This window comes from Stegostoma tigrinum, chromosome 29 (genome assembly GCF_030684315.1).
Source record: "Stegostoma tigrinum isolate sSteTig4 chromosome 29, sSteTig4.hap1, whole genome shotgun sequence".
NCBI classification, from domain to species: domain Eukaryota; kingdom Metazoa; phylum Chordata; class Chondrichthyes; order Orectolobiformes; family Stegostomatidae; genus Stegostoma; species Stegostoma tigrinum.
Genome location: NC_081382.1, coordinates 43304016 through 43320524, shown reverse-complemented (window position 1 = coordinate 43320524; position 16509 = coordinate 43304016). Strand labels below are relative to the sequence as shown.

Genomic DNA, 16509 nt, shown 5'->3' with positions numbered 1-16509 from the left:
CACATGAGAATGGAATTCATGCCTGAACTGTGGAAGAGCTGCTGTCACTCGTGGGAGGGGCAGGCAGGTGGTGTAGTGGATGGGCAGGGCAGCAAGGGGCAGGGGCCGTGGTTACTGGTGAAGGGGTCATTCCTGAAATGTGATTGTGGAGAATGCGCCACACCTTTACCACACTTAGCTGCAAATGCCCTGCTGTTAACTCCCTTCCACACACAGCAGAGTCCCATTCACTCCTTCCCAGCCTCCCCACAGGGTCAACACAAACCATTTGTAATTTATAAAATAACTTTTAATAAAACATAATATGTTCTGCTACAGCAAGGAGAACAAATTCAATTAGAGGGGGCCTAGGGAGATGATAGTGATGATGTGCAGTTTTGTCACTACCCTTCTGAACAGCATTATTTACTGCACCTCAAAGTTTAACTCCAGAAAACACCAACAGTCCATCCTCATGACTAAAACAGTGAGAACATTAAAAGCAATTAGTGAATCCCCTTCCTCCAGCTGTTTGTATGCTCTGTCTGTTGATCAATTTGGATTCAGCAATCAAGGGAAGCAGTCCTCCATCCTGCTCTTGTTTCCAAGCAGTGAGGGGAAACCGTCCATAAACCTGGGGAGGTCTTCTCCTGAAATTAAAAAGAGCACATCACTACAATTGGCAGAGTCACAAAGTATACACAAGGGCCAATACTCAAAGGCCCGTTCCTCTGGCAAAAGGGCCACGCCTTGCCCACACCACTTCAGGGCTTGACTTCGCTGAGGCCTCCTCTTACTGAAGCCATCTGCAAAACCTTTCATCTCCCCGCAACCTCCAAACACCCAGACCACAGATACTCCTCCCCCCGCACTGCCCCACGACCATTCTCAATCCTCATTCCCGACTGTAAAATCAGGCGATTCCACTAGCACAGTTCAGGTAGTTGGATCAAGAGGGTAGAGAACAGGATAATGGTGTGCAGCAAATTCACCGTCAGTGAAGCAGCAAACAGGCCAGTACAGGCAATCAAAAATACAACACAAAGAGGCCATAGCCCAACCAGACAACGATGGGCTCTCTGCTCCTCACGACCATTCTGCCTGCCCCCCAACTCAAACACAAACATAGAAACTGGCTGCAGGAGTAGGTCATTTGGCCCTTCGAGTCTGCACCATCACTCAACATGACCATGGATGACCATGAAATCTCAGTATTCCATTCCCATGCTCTGCCCATATCCCTTGATCCCTTTAGCTGCGAGGACCACGTCCAGCCCCCTCTTGAATATATCTCTCAAACTGTCCCCCAATAGCTTCCTGGGGGAAGAGAATTCCACAGGTTCACAACTGTTGAATGAACAGGTTCTTTCACATCTCAGTCCTGAATAGCTCACCCCTTATTATTAGGCCATGATCCCTGGTTCTGGGCTTCCCCAACATCAGGAACATTCTTTCTGCATCTAGCCTGTCCAGTCCCATCAGGATTTTATACGTTCTCACAAGATTCCCCTCACTCTAAATTCCAGTGAGTTCAAGCCCAGTCGATCCAGTTTTTCCCCCAAGTCAGTCCTGCCATCCTGGGAATCAGTCTGGTGAACCTTCGCTGGACTCCCTCAATAGCAAGAATGTCCTTCCTCAGAGTAGGGGCCAAAGCTGCATGCACTACTCAAGTTGTGGCCTCACCAAGGCCCTGTGTAACTGCAGCAAGCCCATCCTTACTCTGATACTCAAACCCTCTCACTATTAAGGTCAGCATGCCATTGGCTTTCCTCACCGCCTGCTGCACCCACATGCCAGCCTTCAGCAACTGTTCCACCACCTGGTCACGTTACACTCATATTCCTTTTGGTCTCTGCCACCATCACCCTTAAATCTTACACTGAGGAAAAAAAATTCTCAGCTGTCTCAAACGGGCAAGGCCTGATCTTTAAACAGTAGCCCTTAGTTTGAGATTCTTCCCCAAGAGGTACAATCCTTTCAACCCGCCTACTGCGACCCCTTGAACTGGTTCCAACGTTCCCAGAGAGTGGGTAAAACCGTACTCTGTATTCCAGATCCAGTGCTGTGTATCCGACCATAACCTCCCTTTTGTATTCACTTCCCTGACAATAAACAGTAACATTGTAAAAGCTGTCCCGAATACTTACAATACCTGAACACTGACTTGTTGCAACTCATGCTCTAAGATATCGCATTTATTTAGCAAGCTTTTTTAATCCTCCCGCCAAAACAGACATCACATTTTACTCCATTTCCCAGATCTTTGTCCACTGAGCTTCTTTGCACCTTTTTGGCTATTTAGCACGAACTAGAAATTAAATCTGAGATTTCTCCTGCTATTTGTTATTCTGCGGCTCTCACATAAGGAGCTAATGGGTACAACAGTTGCTCAGGCTCACATTCTCTTTGCACCTCTAGAACACAACACTCAGAGAGAGACAGAGAACCTCAGCTTCATAGAATCCCTAGAGTGTGGAAAGCAGGCCATTCAGCCCAATGCATCCACATCAATCCTCTGACCAGCATCCCACCTCTAACCCTGCATTTCCCATGGCTAACCCTCCTAGCGTGCAGGTCCCTGCACACTATGGTGATTTAACATGGTCAATCCAGCTAATCTGCACATCTTTGGAGTGTGGAAGGAAGCCCATACAGACACCGGGAGAATGTGCAAAGTCCACGCAGGCAGTAGCCCGAGGCTGGAATCGAACCTGGGTCCCTGGTGCTGTGAGGCTGCAGTGTTAACCACTGAGCCACTGCTTCTCAACACCAGCCATGTGAAGAACTCACCTGCTAAATTCTACTGCTATAATGTCCACTTGAGAGGACAGAGCTAGATCCTTTGGTCACTACCTTGAGCTGGAGATGGGGAACTGCGCCCAGTGTCCTATCTGATATTTCTCCCTCAACCAATACACCTTTTATGGCCAAACAATCATTGCTTCTAAACTGTCACAGCTGTTTGTAGGGGCTTGCTCCACGCCAACTATCTGCTACTTACTCCTACAATGTAGAGACTGCACTTCATAAACCTCCTCACTGGCTGTAAAGTATTTTGGGAATGCTCCAAAGACTGAAAGACTATCTAGAAACGCAAGTCCTTTATTTACCCCATTCTCACTCATTGATTCCCGAGAGGTTTTCCAAGTGTATGTCAACCTGCACCAATATATCCTCACTATGAAGCACGACTGGACGAAAGTGAGGCATAATACTTGTGCTAGACTTCAGGACTTATTTCTAGATAATGATTTAATACCGATTACTTCTCAATGACAAATGCAGCCGCAAAAGAGTTGCAACATCAGAAACTACTTTCATTCTCAGTCACTAGTAATTTCTGCTGACAGCTAACCATTTCATCCCTAGGGCTATCACTCAGCGTTTCTTCCTTGGCCGGAGGTTCCATCTGGACACCACTTCGGTTTCACTTCTGGGGGAAATATTTGGTTCTGGGTCAGCGGGCTGTTCAGAGGGGGGCTGCTCGTCCACCGTTTCCTGTTAACAGGATAAAACAACAGAATTATAATGCAGCAAACAACATGCAAACCCTGTCCAAGGTGCCACTCTTCACCCAGGTAATGATAGCAGCTTTTCCACCATGAGGGCACCACATGCAAGTCAGGTCCCACAACACTTTCCAATAGGACTGACTGGGCACAGGAGTCCATGCTGCTGGTACAGCTCTTCATTCCCCACCGGGGAGGGCAAGAGGGGCCAACGGGGGAGGCAGAGGATGCAACGAAACAGCAGGGCAGGGTGGGTGACGGTGCCTCGTAATTTAACCCTTAAGGCAAAACCAGGGTAACTCGCAGAATGAAGCTGTAAACCTGACAAAAACCTCAAAAAATCCAAAATAAGTTAGATCATTCAACCACAGACAGTCCTAAACAATTGGACCTTGAAGTCGACATGTCTAAACAATATGAATTGGTTTTGGGATGATAAGGCCAGCAGTGGTCACCTGTTCAGGCCATTTCAGAGGGTAGTTCGCTTCAAGGGCATTGCATTGAGTCTGGAGTCACGTAACCCTATCGCAGGGAAGGCCAGTAGATTTTCTTCAACAATTGGCAGTGCATTCATGGTCACTGTCATTAAGACTAGATTTATATTCAGACTTTTATGAACTTAAATTTAACTTGCAGCAAAATATAACAAAGAACTCAATGTTGGAGATCTGAAACTAAACCTGGTAAAACTCAGCAGGCCTGGCAGCATCCTGGGGAAAAGTAGTATTTATGAAGTCAAGGGAGATAGGAGCATGGATGGACAGAAGGTGAGTGAAAGGTTGGAGATCCATTCCCTTCTCCCTCAACCCACTCCTCCACTAATTATTTCTTCAACATATATACCAGTTTTCCACAGATGTTCTTCCCTAGTGCTGGAGAAGTGACACCAGGCTTGAAAAGTCAACTCTGCTTTCTTCCCATGGATACTGCCAGGCCTGAGTTTCTCCAGCAATTTCTGATTGTGTTAACTTCCAGCAATCTGGAATAGTGGGTTTTGAATCCACATCTGCAGGGCATTAGCCTGGTCCTCTGGATTACGCACCAAGTGACATTACTACTACACTGCCATCTTGCCATGGTTATTCCTGCAGCATAAAAGCTGGTTGCAAAGCAAATGGGAGCGAGACAGACGCAGACAGAGACCAGCAATCACTACACGTGTTGACTGATGTATTTCTGTAGCACCCTGCCCCCATTCAAACTCTCATGCTGGTCATTTCTGCTTTCCATGTCTTCCTTTCCCAGTATGCAGCCACAGGTGCAATGAAAGTTGAATGATAGCATCTAGCTCAGTGAGATCACTGAGTCCCTACTCACTCTGCTCTGGGCTTTGCTCACTTGTTCAACACACAACTAATGTTTTTAACCCCAACTTCCTTTTCCATAAAAAGCTGAACAATGACAAAGAAACAGGCACGGGCTTCCTGTATTCAGACAGACAGTCTGCCTTGATTACTGGCTGGCCGGTCTGTGTGAACATTTAACCCTTCCTACAGTAAGGATTTCACTAGTGCCAAAGGACTATTTGGTGCAGCAACTGCCAGGGAAAAAAACAAACAAATAAACCCTTCACTACTGGTCGGGGCGACTCGTGTGCCTACCCTGGGTGGTTTACAGACTATTGGTTGGGTTATCCCGAAATGGAGGGCTGAAACCTCAGGGTGGTTATTTAATACCAATTAGAAAAGTGACCAGAACTGTAGAACTGTCATTCACAATCTCAACTGGCTCATGAATGCCACCGCACCCTCACCTGAAGAAAAAAAAAGGTATGTTCTGCCCTAACCCAATCTGGACTGATACGTGACTCCAGTCCCACCAATCGTAGCTGACCATTAACTGTCCTGATCGATGTATTAAACCCAGTGCCATTAGAAGTGAATTTATTTTCGTTCTTTTCTCAGTGGGTGAGGGACTCTCCTTTGAAATCCTTCCTCACAAGATGGTGGAAACAGTTTTTGGATACTTTTAAGGCAGAGGTGGCTAGTTTCTTGACAAAAGAAGAACGAACAAAAGAGAAGTACAGCACAGGTACAGACCCTTCAGCCCTCCAGGCCCCAGCCGATCATCATGCCCTAATTAAACTTCAAAACCCTCCGCACCTGTTTGGCCCATATCTCCATTCCCTCTCTATTCATATAACCATCCAAATGCCTCCTAAATAATACCAATGTGCCTGCTTCCACCAGCTCCTCTGGCTGCGCATTCCAGGCTCCTACTACTCAAAAACCTCCCTTGCACATCTCCCTTACAATTTCTCCCCCCACCTCTCACCTTGAACCTGTGCTTCCTTGTACTTGAAACTTCAACCCTGGGGAAAAAGCCTCTAACTATGCACGCTATCTATGCCTCTCAATTTTGTAGGTCTCTATCAGGTCTCCTCTCAGCTGCCATCTTTCCAGTGAAAACAATCCTAGTCTTTTTAACAAGGTCTAGTCTTCTTAACCTTTCCTCACAGCCAATGCCATCGAGACCAGGCAACATCCCAGTGAACCTTCTCTGCACTCTCTAAAGCTTCCTCGTCCTTCTGGTAATGTAGTGACTAAAGCTGCACACAATACTCAAATGCAGCCTAACAAGGGTTCCATACAGCTGTGATAACACGGTGTAGAGCTGGATGAACACAGGAGGCCAAGCAGCATCAGAGGAGCAGGAAGGCTGACGTTTCAGGCCAAGACCCTTCATCAGAAATTGGGGGTGGGGAAGGGGGTTCTGAAATAAATGGCAGGGGGGAGGGGGGTGGATAGAAGATGGACAGAGGAGAAGATAGGTGGAGAGGAGACAGACAGGTCAAAGAGGCAGGGATGGAGCCAGTAAAGATGAGTGAAAGCGAGGAGTTAGGGAGGGGGCAGGTCAGTCCAAGAAGGATGGACAGGTCAAGGGGGCAGGATGAGGTTAGTAGGTAGGGCAGGTTAGGGAGGTGGGGACAAGCTGGGCTGGTTTTGGAATGTGGTAGAGGCAGAGGAGATTTTGAAGCTGGTGAAGTCCACATTGATACCATTAGGCTGCAGGGTTCCCAAGTGGAATATGAGTTGCTGTTCCCGCAACCTTTGGGAGGCATCATTGTGGCACTGCAGGAGGCCCATGATGGACATGTCGTCTAAGGAAGGCGGGCGGGGGAGAAGAAGAAGACAGGAGGAGGAGGTGGTGGTGGTGGAGGAGGGAAAATGCCTTTGGTGGTGGGGTCAGATTGCAGATGGTGGAAGTATTGCGATACTACAACTGACCTTTACATCGCTGAGGCCAGACGCCAGCTCCTACGCTGCCTTGATGACCCCACACCCGACCACCAAAACATCATCCCCCAAACCACCCACAACCTCAGCACTTCAGGTGACCTCCCACCCATCATCTCCAACCTCACTGTTCCCCAACCCGCACGGCCCGCTTCTACCTCCTTCCCAAAATCCACAAACCCGCCTGCCCTAGTCGACCCATTGTCTCTGCCTGCTCCTGCCCCACCGATCTCCACCTATCTCGACTCCACTTCCTCCCCCAGTGGTCCAGCAACTCCCACCTATGTCCATGACACTATCCACGTCCTCCACCTCCTCCAAAACTTCCAATTCCCCAGTCCCCAACACTTCATCTTTATCATGGGCTTCCAGTCCCGATATACCTGCATTCCCCTCAAGATGGCCTCAAGGCCCTCTGCTGCTTCCCGTACCACAGGCTCGACCAGTCCCCCTCCACCGACACCCTCATCCACCTAGCCGAACTCATCCTCGCCCTCAACAACTTCTCTTTCGATTCCTCCCACTTCATACAGACAAAGGGGGGGCGTCACGGATACCCGCATGGGCCGAAGCTATGCCTGCCTCCTTGTAGGTTACGTGGAGCAATTCCTCTTCAGCACCTACGCTGGCCTTATCCCCCACCTCTTCCTCCGGTACATTGATGGCTGTATCGGCGCCGCCTTGTGCTTCCACGAGGAGCTCAAGCAGTTCACCCACTTCACCAACACCTTCCACCACAACCTCAAGTTCACCTGGAATATCTCTGATACCACTCTCTCCTTCCCGGACCCCTCTGTCTCCATCTCTGGCAACCACCTGGAAACCGACATCCATTTCAAGCCCACCTCCTCCCACCGCTACCTAGAATACACCTCCTCCCACCCACGCTCCTGCAAAAATTCCACCCCTTATTCCCAAATCCTTCGCCTCTGTCACATCTGCTCCCAGGATGAGGCATTCCACTCCCGAACATGTCAGATGTCCTCGTTTGTCAAGGACCGCAACATCCCCCACCCCCGCCCAGAGTGGTCGAGAATGCCCTTGACATGTCTGCCGTGTCTTTCCCACAACTCACCCCTCAGCCCCTCCCTGCAATGACATCCAAAACAGAATCCCCCTCATCCTCACGTACCACCCCACCAACCTCCGATTCAACGCATCACCCTTCCGCCATCTGCAATTCGACCCTACCAAAGACATTTTTCCTTCCCATCCTTGTCTGCCTTCCGGAGGGACCAATCTCTCTGTGACTCCCTTGTTCGCTCCACACTCCCCTCCAACCCCACCACACCCGACACCTTTCCCTGCAACCACAGGAAATGCTACACTTGCCCCCACACCTCCTCCCTCACCCCTATCCCAGGCCCTAAGATGATCTTCCACATCAAGCAGATGTTCACCTGCACATCTGCCAATGTGGTATACTGTATCCATTGTACCCGGTGTGGCTCCCTCTACATTGGGGAAACCAAGCAGAGGCTTGGAGACCACTTTGCAGAACACCTACGCTCGGTTTGCAATAAACAACTGTACCTCACAGTCATGAACCATTTCAACTCCCCCTCCCTTTCTCTAGATGACATGTCCATCATGGGCCTCCTGCAGTGCCACAATGATGCCACCCGAAGGTTGCGGGAACAGCAACTCATATTCCGCTTGGGAACCCTGCAGCCTAATGGTATCAATGTGGACTTCACCAGCTTCAAAATCTCCCCTTCCCCTACTGCATCCCAAAACAAGCCCAGCTTGTTCCCGTCTCCCTAACCTGTCTTCCTCCCACCTATCCCCTCCTCCGACCTCAAGCCCGAACCCCATTTCCTACCTACTGGCTTCATCCCGCCCCCTTGGCCTGTCCATTCCCCAGACTGACCTCTCTCCTCCCTAACGCCCCACACTCTCTCTCACCTTTACTGGCTCCATCCCCACCTCTATGACCAGTCTGTCTCCTCTCCACCTATCTTCTCCTCTATCCAACTACGCGCCTCTCCCTCTTCCTATTTATTTCAGAACTCCCTGCCCCTCCCCGATTTCTGAAGGGTCTAGGCCTGAAACATCAGCTTTCCTGCTTGGCCTGCTGTGTTCATCCAGCTCTACACCTTGTTATCTCAGATTCTCCAGCATCTGCACTTCCTAATATCTCTGAAACACGTTTAAACAGATGTAACATGTTTTGCCAACTCTTATACTCCATGCCCTGGCTGATGAAAGCTAGTGTACCATATGCCTTCTTTACCACCTTGGCCATCTGTGTTGCCACTTTTAGGGAACTGTGGATGCGCACATCCAGATTCTTGCGTATGTTAATGTTCCTAACGGTTCTATCATTTACAGTATAAATGACACCTAAAATTTGATCCTCTGAAATGCTTCAACTTGCATTTGTTTGGATTAAAATTCATCTGCCATTTCTGTGCCCAAGGCACCTATCTATACCTTGTTGCATCCTTTCACAATCGTTGGCACTATCAGTAATTCCAATCTTTGAGTCATCTGCAAACTTACTAATCAGATCACCCACATTTTCCTCCACATCATTTACATATACACTACAGACAGGGGGCCTAACACTGCTCCCTGTGGAACACCACTAGTTACCGGTCTCCATTGTGAAAAAACATCCTTCCACTGTCTTCTATGACCAAACCAGTTTTGTATAGTAATCAGAACGGTCACAAATTTACTAAATGCCAGAATAGGCTAAAGGGGCTGAATGGTCTACTTCTGCTTTTTGTATGTCTGTATACATGAGTGGTTGAGGAAGGGACTTCATAGACTAGGGAGGGCCTATAAAGGACTGCCACATCCCAAGAAGGAGCTAATAAACTACTTTACAAACTCACACGGGTGAGCAGTGAGCTAATACTGGCCACGTAGATCAGGAACTATCCCAGCTTGCTGTCCAGCTTGCAGAGAGTTGGCCAAGGAAGTGGTGTACAACCTCTGACCCAGATGGTGGGGCAGGGGGGAAGCTGAATAGGGAGATAAAAGTATCTCACTGCACTAGAATAAAATGTACACGTGTGGTCACAAACTGAAAGGAGTCACAAAAACTGGACAATATGGTGCTGTGGGTAGACCAGAGATGGTCTTTGCACCTCTCCCAGGGGCGGGGAGTCAGAAACAAAGAGATGAAAAGAAAAACAGAGTTCAGGCATCTATATCGACTTACTCACCAGGCTGCCTGTCAAGTTACAGCCAAATGACAGATCAGTGAAAGAGACTTCAAAGGGACGATGTAACTCTCTGCTGGCCACTTCATCTGCAGCAGGCCGCTCACGAGGGTCTGCAGCACTGTCCTCAGTCTCGCCAGTGTCCATGCACTCACTCCCGCCCTCAGAGCTCTGGTCAGGGGCTCCCATCGATGGGTTGACTGTGGTCCAGGTTCCGTGCGGTGGCAGTGTAGCTAGGAACGCTGGCAGTGCAAACACGGAAAGGAACCGGGATTTCAGGAGCTGGTAGGTTGAGTCATTTTGCAGACGGTCAGTTACCAGGACCCTAGCTGCCTCGAGTCTCTCTTTAGGGTCGGTTCCATCCAAAGCTCCAAAGCCTGACAGATTCTGTTCTAGGGCCTTCTTGTGCAGCAGTAGGTTTGAGAATGCTCTTAGTGTGGAAGAAAAGGGGGGCAGGTATGGCAGGGTAGTGGACATGCCTGGCACCTGCACACCACCCTTGCCTTGTAGCCATTCTCTCATCACTGCTTCTTGCTCACAGGACAAAAGCCTAAAGTCGACAGTGTGTTTGCTTGGTTGTGGTCTGCTCAGGGTTTCCTGGCACTGTGTTAAGAACCTGGGGCCTGTAGGTGGAACTCCTGCAGTCAGTAATAAACCTCCTCCCTGTACAAGGGGCTTGGGGAGATTTTGACTGATGGAGTTGGCCACGGGTAAACGGAGATTGGTTGGACTGGGGACAACAGCAGTTAGTGCCACAGTCTGGGCTGAAGCTTTGTGAGCAGCTGGTGTTTGAATTGCAGGTGAAGGGAAGGCGACAGTCTGGCTTAATGAGGTAGCTGGCAATAATGCAACTGCACAGCCATCAGCTGCTGCCTGACCACTTGCAGGGTTGCAACTGGCTGGAGCCTGAGCTACACTGGACACTGTGCTGGAGGATGTTACCACAGACAGCCCCATCGTGGCAGCTTGCTGCAAAGAGGAGGGTATAGCCTGGCCGGTGGCTGGAGGTGGGAGGTTCGGGCTGGGCTGAGCTGGGAATGAGCCTGGAGGGACACAGAACAAACCATTAGGGGTGAGAACTGCCATGACAGGCACAGCAGAATTGGGGAGCATCAGCTGAACCACCATGCCACTAGGTAGCACCAGGGCTGGAGCCGGTGGCATTGGGGCAATGGGCTTGAGCCTACGCTGAGTGCTAGCAGCAGGTTTAACAGCAGCAGTAGCAGCACTCATGGCCGAGGAGACAGCTGGCTGGCTCTGGGTGCTCTGCGCTGCTGTTGCTGTGGAGCTCTGTTCCAATACCTGTGGCTGCGCTGTTGCATTGGGTGTTGCCTCGTCAGGTGTAGCCCCTTGGGCTGAGGGATGGTTCCTGGGTTTAAATTTGCGCCTCTTCCTCCTCCGCAATTTGATTTCATCAGATTGCTTGTGCGTCTCAGAGGCACAGCCCCCAGCCTCCTCACTCAGTGAGGCTGCCAGCTGAGCCAGGGAGGCCATGGACTGTGGTGCCACACCAGCAGCTTGGGCTTTCCGCTTCTCAGTGAGTAACTGGAGGACAGTCTTTGGTTTATTTACTGGCGCTGGGGCAGCCAGTTTAAAGTGGCTGACTTCCATGGTGTTCTTGCTGCCCACGCTGATGACACTGTCTTTTACCTGCTGCAGGGAGCATGGGTCTTGCCCTGGTTTGTTATCACGCTGCTCCTTTTCTAGCAAGAGACAAATAAAAAGATGAGATGGAGACAAGAAAAGGGAAATGATTTGATTTGATTTTAAGTTCTTAAGTATACTAGAATCACGGCATCATACAATTCAGGAGGTGGTGAATCTGTACACTGTGGGGTTAATGCCGATGTCCCCTTCACTTTGCCCATGGAAATGAAACATTCACAGGTTAAAATATTATCCAATTTCATTTTGAAAGTTAGTATAAATCCGCCTTTTCAGACAGAACAGTCCAGATCACAACTTTGTTGTGTTTAAAAATGTCTCTCCCACACTGATTTTTACAATTTCCTCCCATCTGTGTCCCTCCGGTGACTGAATCTCCTCCCGTTTAGAGACAGTTTCTCATTATTAGATCAAAATGCCTCAGTGCGATCAGCTTTTGGCTCCCCTCTTGAAGTGAAATAAGGAAAACCACCATAGAGAAGGCCCCGGGGTGACTTGGACAGGCTGGCTGGGCACAACTCGGCAAATGCAGAGTAATGTGGATAAATGGGAGGTTATTCACTGTGGTCACAAAAACAGGAAGGCAGGTTATTGTCTGAATGGTAGCAGTTTAGAAAAAAGGGGAGGTGCAATGAAACCTGGGTGTCATGGTGGAACAGGTGCAGCAGTCTTACCCTCTCAACCTGGAGGGGTACCTACAAGCTCCCCCGTAGTGATCACTTTAGCCTGATCACAGGGCCCCAGTAAAGCCCCGTATTTGCCAGCTCAGAGTTCGGAGTGGAGCAACAGGGACAACATATCACAACGCCCAGGCTGCAGAAAAAGTAAAGTAATCTGGCAAAACATGACCATTACAAAGTGTCAACCATTCTGTAACAAGTTGCACTTCCACCTTAAAATGACTGTGGACCCAAGCCCCACTCCAAAGCCTCAAGCCCACTTGTGCTGACAGTGCTCAGTTAGTACTGCATTAGAACTGACAGACCACAATAAACTCCATGTGCGATTTCTCCACCCAAATTTCCAACAAATCCATATCCTGCTGTAACCTTTGACAACATTCCTCACTATCCACAACTCCACAAATTTTCATGTCACCTGTAAACTTACTAATCAGACCATCACCATCATCCAAATCATTTACATGTATTACAAATGGAGATTCCTGCATTGACCCTTGTGGAACAGCACTGCTAATGGACCTCCAGTCAGAAAAACAGCCCTCCACAACTACCCTCAGTCTCCTCTGGCTGAGCTAATTCCATATCCAACATCCAACTCGCCATGGATCCCATCAAATCTTCCGGGCCAGCCTACCATGAGGGAGCTTGTCAGGTGCCTTACTACAGTCCTTGTAGACAACATCCACTGCCCTACCCATATCCATCATCTTTGTCACTTCCTCAAAAACCTCAATCAAATTTGAGAGAGAAAACCACCCTGCACAAAGCCAATCTGACTATCTCTAATAAACCCATTCTTCTCCAAATGCAGGTAGACCCTGTCCCCCAAAAAGATTCTCCAGTAAATTTCCCTACCATCCTTCCAGGATCCTGGTCCAACTGTTATTGCTCAATCAACATCAAAAATTAGGTCACTGTCACAATCACTGCTTGAGAGCTTGCAGTATGTTTTGCAATTAAAAAAAGTTTCGAAACTACATATTGATCATAAATATTTTTGAACACCACTCCCTCCACTGGCGTTCAGTAGCATCAGTATGTCCAATCTATAAAATGCACCACAGAACTTGTCCAAGGCTCCTTAGACAGCACCTTCTAAACCCTACCATCTAGAAGGATGAGAATAGCAGATACAAGAGAACACTGTCCTGACCTGGACCTATACCACCATTCCTTCACTGTTGCTGGGTCAAAATTCTTCCCCCAACACTGGGTACTCCTACACCCCATGGATTATAATGGTTCAAGGAAGCACTTCATGGTGACCTTCCCCAGGGTAATTAGGGATGGACAATGAAGTTGATCTAAACTGTGTCACCCAGATCCCATACACGAATAAGAAAAAAGGTACTTTGAAAAACACACAGAGAAACCCATGTTTTTCTTTAACAAACATACAAGGAAGATGTGTGCTACTGCAAAGTCAAAGGTCAGAGCATCAGTATACTTTCCAACTTGAACCCCACTCACAGTAACAGTACGGTCCCCTGGTAAAAGGAAAGAAGCCTCACACCAGTGACAGCCACACCGATGGGAAAGAGCAGAGCAGAGCAGAGCAGCCCTCCCAAATGGAGCCTTCAATCTGGGATGAGGATAGTAAGGAGGAGTGAAAAACAAAATCTGAGAAACCCCCAAGTATATGTAGTAAACAGCACACATGTACTGGCACGTGTATGACATTCAAAAGTAATACTATACCAGACAAACCTTGGGTATCCTCATTCATCTGCAACAGACAGAAAACATAGTAAGGGTGGGTCGATTGACACAGTTTGCGCAAATACTCTTCTATAACTCAAAGGATCTCATCAGTACAAAATTACTATTAAAGTTGAAAAAAAGACGCAGAAGCATAAATCTATTACAAACGCTTTCTCATGGCACCCAGCAGACAAGTGTGGAAGGTTATTTGACTGAGAGGCACCCCAGCCACACAATGACCTTACCTGAAGGCTAGTTGTTAACAGGAATCACCAGACTGCACTTAGATGAGGGGCAGAATGAATTCTGGCTTCATTCAGCCCTTGCCCCAGGGGCTGGAAGCCAATGTGCCTGGGAAGACCTTGATACAAATGGTTCCAAACCTCTGAACCACTGGGAAAATAGCTGCACATAATGGAACATAATTTGGATCTTAATCAGGGTGCTACTTTTGCCTCCAAAACCTTCATCCGACCCTTGCACGTGCCTTTCCAATTCCACATTTACTTCCTCCCCCACACACTAATCTCACCTCTCCTTTTCCCCAACCTTGAACATAGCCCTTTCACAACATTGCTTTAACCCAGACTAATAACTGTAATTACCTTTTTTAGGAACTGCACGCAACCTTCTTTGTCAATCCGAAATAACTGCAAGCAACAGAGTGGCAAAGTTAGTACGTGGAACCTTTCTGTTGTAACGGCTCTCTCATTCTGCTTCCTGCCCCTCTCAAAAGGCAGAGTATAGTAACTATCCCAGATAAACCTGCTCATTGCATGTCCACCTACACTCACTTCGTAAAGGGGTCATTTATAGTTGATTGCACCAAATTGGGTGGATTCTCTGTGCTTAGGTAAAACGAAAAGCACAATTTTATCACTGATGGACAGGAATTCAATCCAAGAGTTCTTTGTCAAGTCCGTCATTACCAATAGGGAAACATGCCTCACTTAAAGCAGCAATGCGAGGGAGGGGGGTTCAGGGTTACTAACCTTTCATGTCATTTGAGATTTAAGTACAGTATGGAATTAGGTACAAAGTAAAGCTCCACCCACACAGCACCCCCCACCGCCCCAATCAAACACTCCCAGGACAGAGACAGGACAGGGTTAGATACAGCAGCATCCTCCGTCCCAATCTAAAAGGACTGGCTGCTGAGCCACTTTCCCTCTATTGTATTACAAGTGCCCATTTTGTGCCAGTACTTTGGAAGTGCATGGATTAGAAGGGAAATGGAACTGTCTCAATTAGTTGGCAAGATGGGAGATCTAGTCTTTCACAACTGGTTACAAAACTGTGGTGCTTGAAATTTTAACATTGACTGCCTGACTCTCAGCACTGCCCAGAGATGTGGGCTCTTTTTTTAAAAAAAAAGTCAATACCACAGGAAAACCTTACCTGTACCAAGAGCGTAAAAACAGGCGTAGTGCTTAAACCAGTAGCTTCCAGCCTCTCTCGTACAATGTCAGCTAGATAATAGAAGGAAAGATTCAGAACTTGACATTAAAACTCTCAGTACCATTACTCTGAGCAGAAATACAACTGTTCATTTAGTCACTCTCTCTAGGCAGTTTTCATTGTATAAATCTCACTACCATTTTAATGAATTTGCAGGAAATGTCTTTCCCACCATCACTGCTTGCTATAATTATTCCATCACTCCCCAATACTCTGCTTGAAATATAGATTCAGGGAATGCCAATTCTCAGCATGTTAAATAGAGGAGCCCAGCTTCCTACTTACGTAACTATAAACAAGACTAGTCATTTCTGTTACACATCACACCAACACTTGTCCCTCATTCTACATTCATTTAGATCCTCTAGTTACCACAAGGCCATTTTTGGGATCTTGCTATGTTAATTATCTCAGTGACCCTACTCTACAAATCTGTGTGAAAGGAATTTTATAAACACAAGTCTCCACCATCTCCACCCCCCGTTTTAAATAAACATGCCACACTGACAAGCCATGTCTGAAAGGAAACGTAGCATTAACTTTTCTGGTGTGGACCTGAAACAGAACAACTGTGCTTTCACTTCAAACTAACCTACTATTTACAGCATTTCCCATTGCTGTTCTAAAATTGCCTACAATCAAATTCAGGGCAGGTGGCCTGCCTGCATCAGGAAACATACAAACACAAATTGGGAAGAACAGGCCACTCAAACCATGCAAGTCTACTCTGCCAGTCAGCAAGATCATGGCTAATCTGATTTTAAACTCAACATCGCTGCATATCCTCATCCCTTTGGTAATCAAGAATCTATTTCAAAAAATATTTAAAAATTTTGCATCCACTGCCATCTGAGGAAGGGAAATATAAAGACACGATTCCTTCGAGAGAAAAAAAATTCCTCATCTGTTTTAAATGGGCAACCTCTTACGATTAAATTACAACCCCTAGATTTAGGTTCTCCCACAATAGGTAACATCATTTCAACATCCACTAAGTCAAGGCCCCCTTGATCTTTATACGTTTCATACAGTCTCCGTGCTGTACAGCACGGAAAGAGACCCTCCAGTCCAACACATCCATGCCGACCAGACATCCCAAAGCAATCCA

The 16509-nt window shown here is 47.7% G+C and overlaps 1 protein-coding gene across 5 annotated transcripts in view; it reads right to left on the bottom strand.

The window, feature by feature from the left end:
• Positions 1–312: 312 nt before the first annotated feature.
• LOC125465305 (snRNA-activating protein complex subunit 4) overlaps positions 313–16509 on the bottom strand; it is a 51597-nt gene continuing 35400 nt past the window's right edge. For 4 of the 5 annotated variants that reach the window (XM_048558604.2, XM_059638147.1, XM_059638148.1 and 1 more), the window contains 6 exons: positions 15342–15412; positions 14549–14593; positions 13941–13968; positions 9898–11597; positions 3335–3477; positions 313–629 (listed from right to left, as the gene is read on the bottom strand). In XM_048558604.2, the coding sequence (XP_048414561.2) occupies positions 3358–3477; positions 9898–11597; positions 13941–13968; positions 14549–14593; positions 15342–15412 (1964 nt within the window). In that variant the 3' untranslated portion in view covers positions 313–629; positions 3335–3357. The remainder of the gene's footprint in view (positions 630–3334; positions 3478–9897; positions 11598–13940; positions 13969–14548; positions 14594–15341; positions 15413–16509) is intronic. The other variant, XM_059638149.1, reaches the window with a different exon arrangement.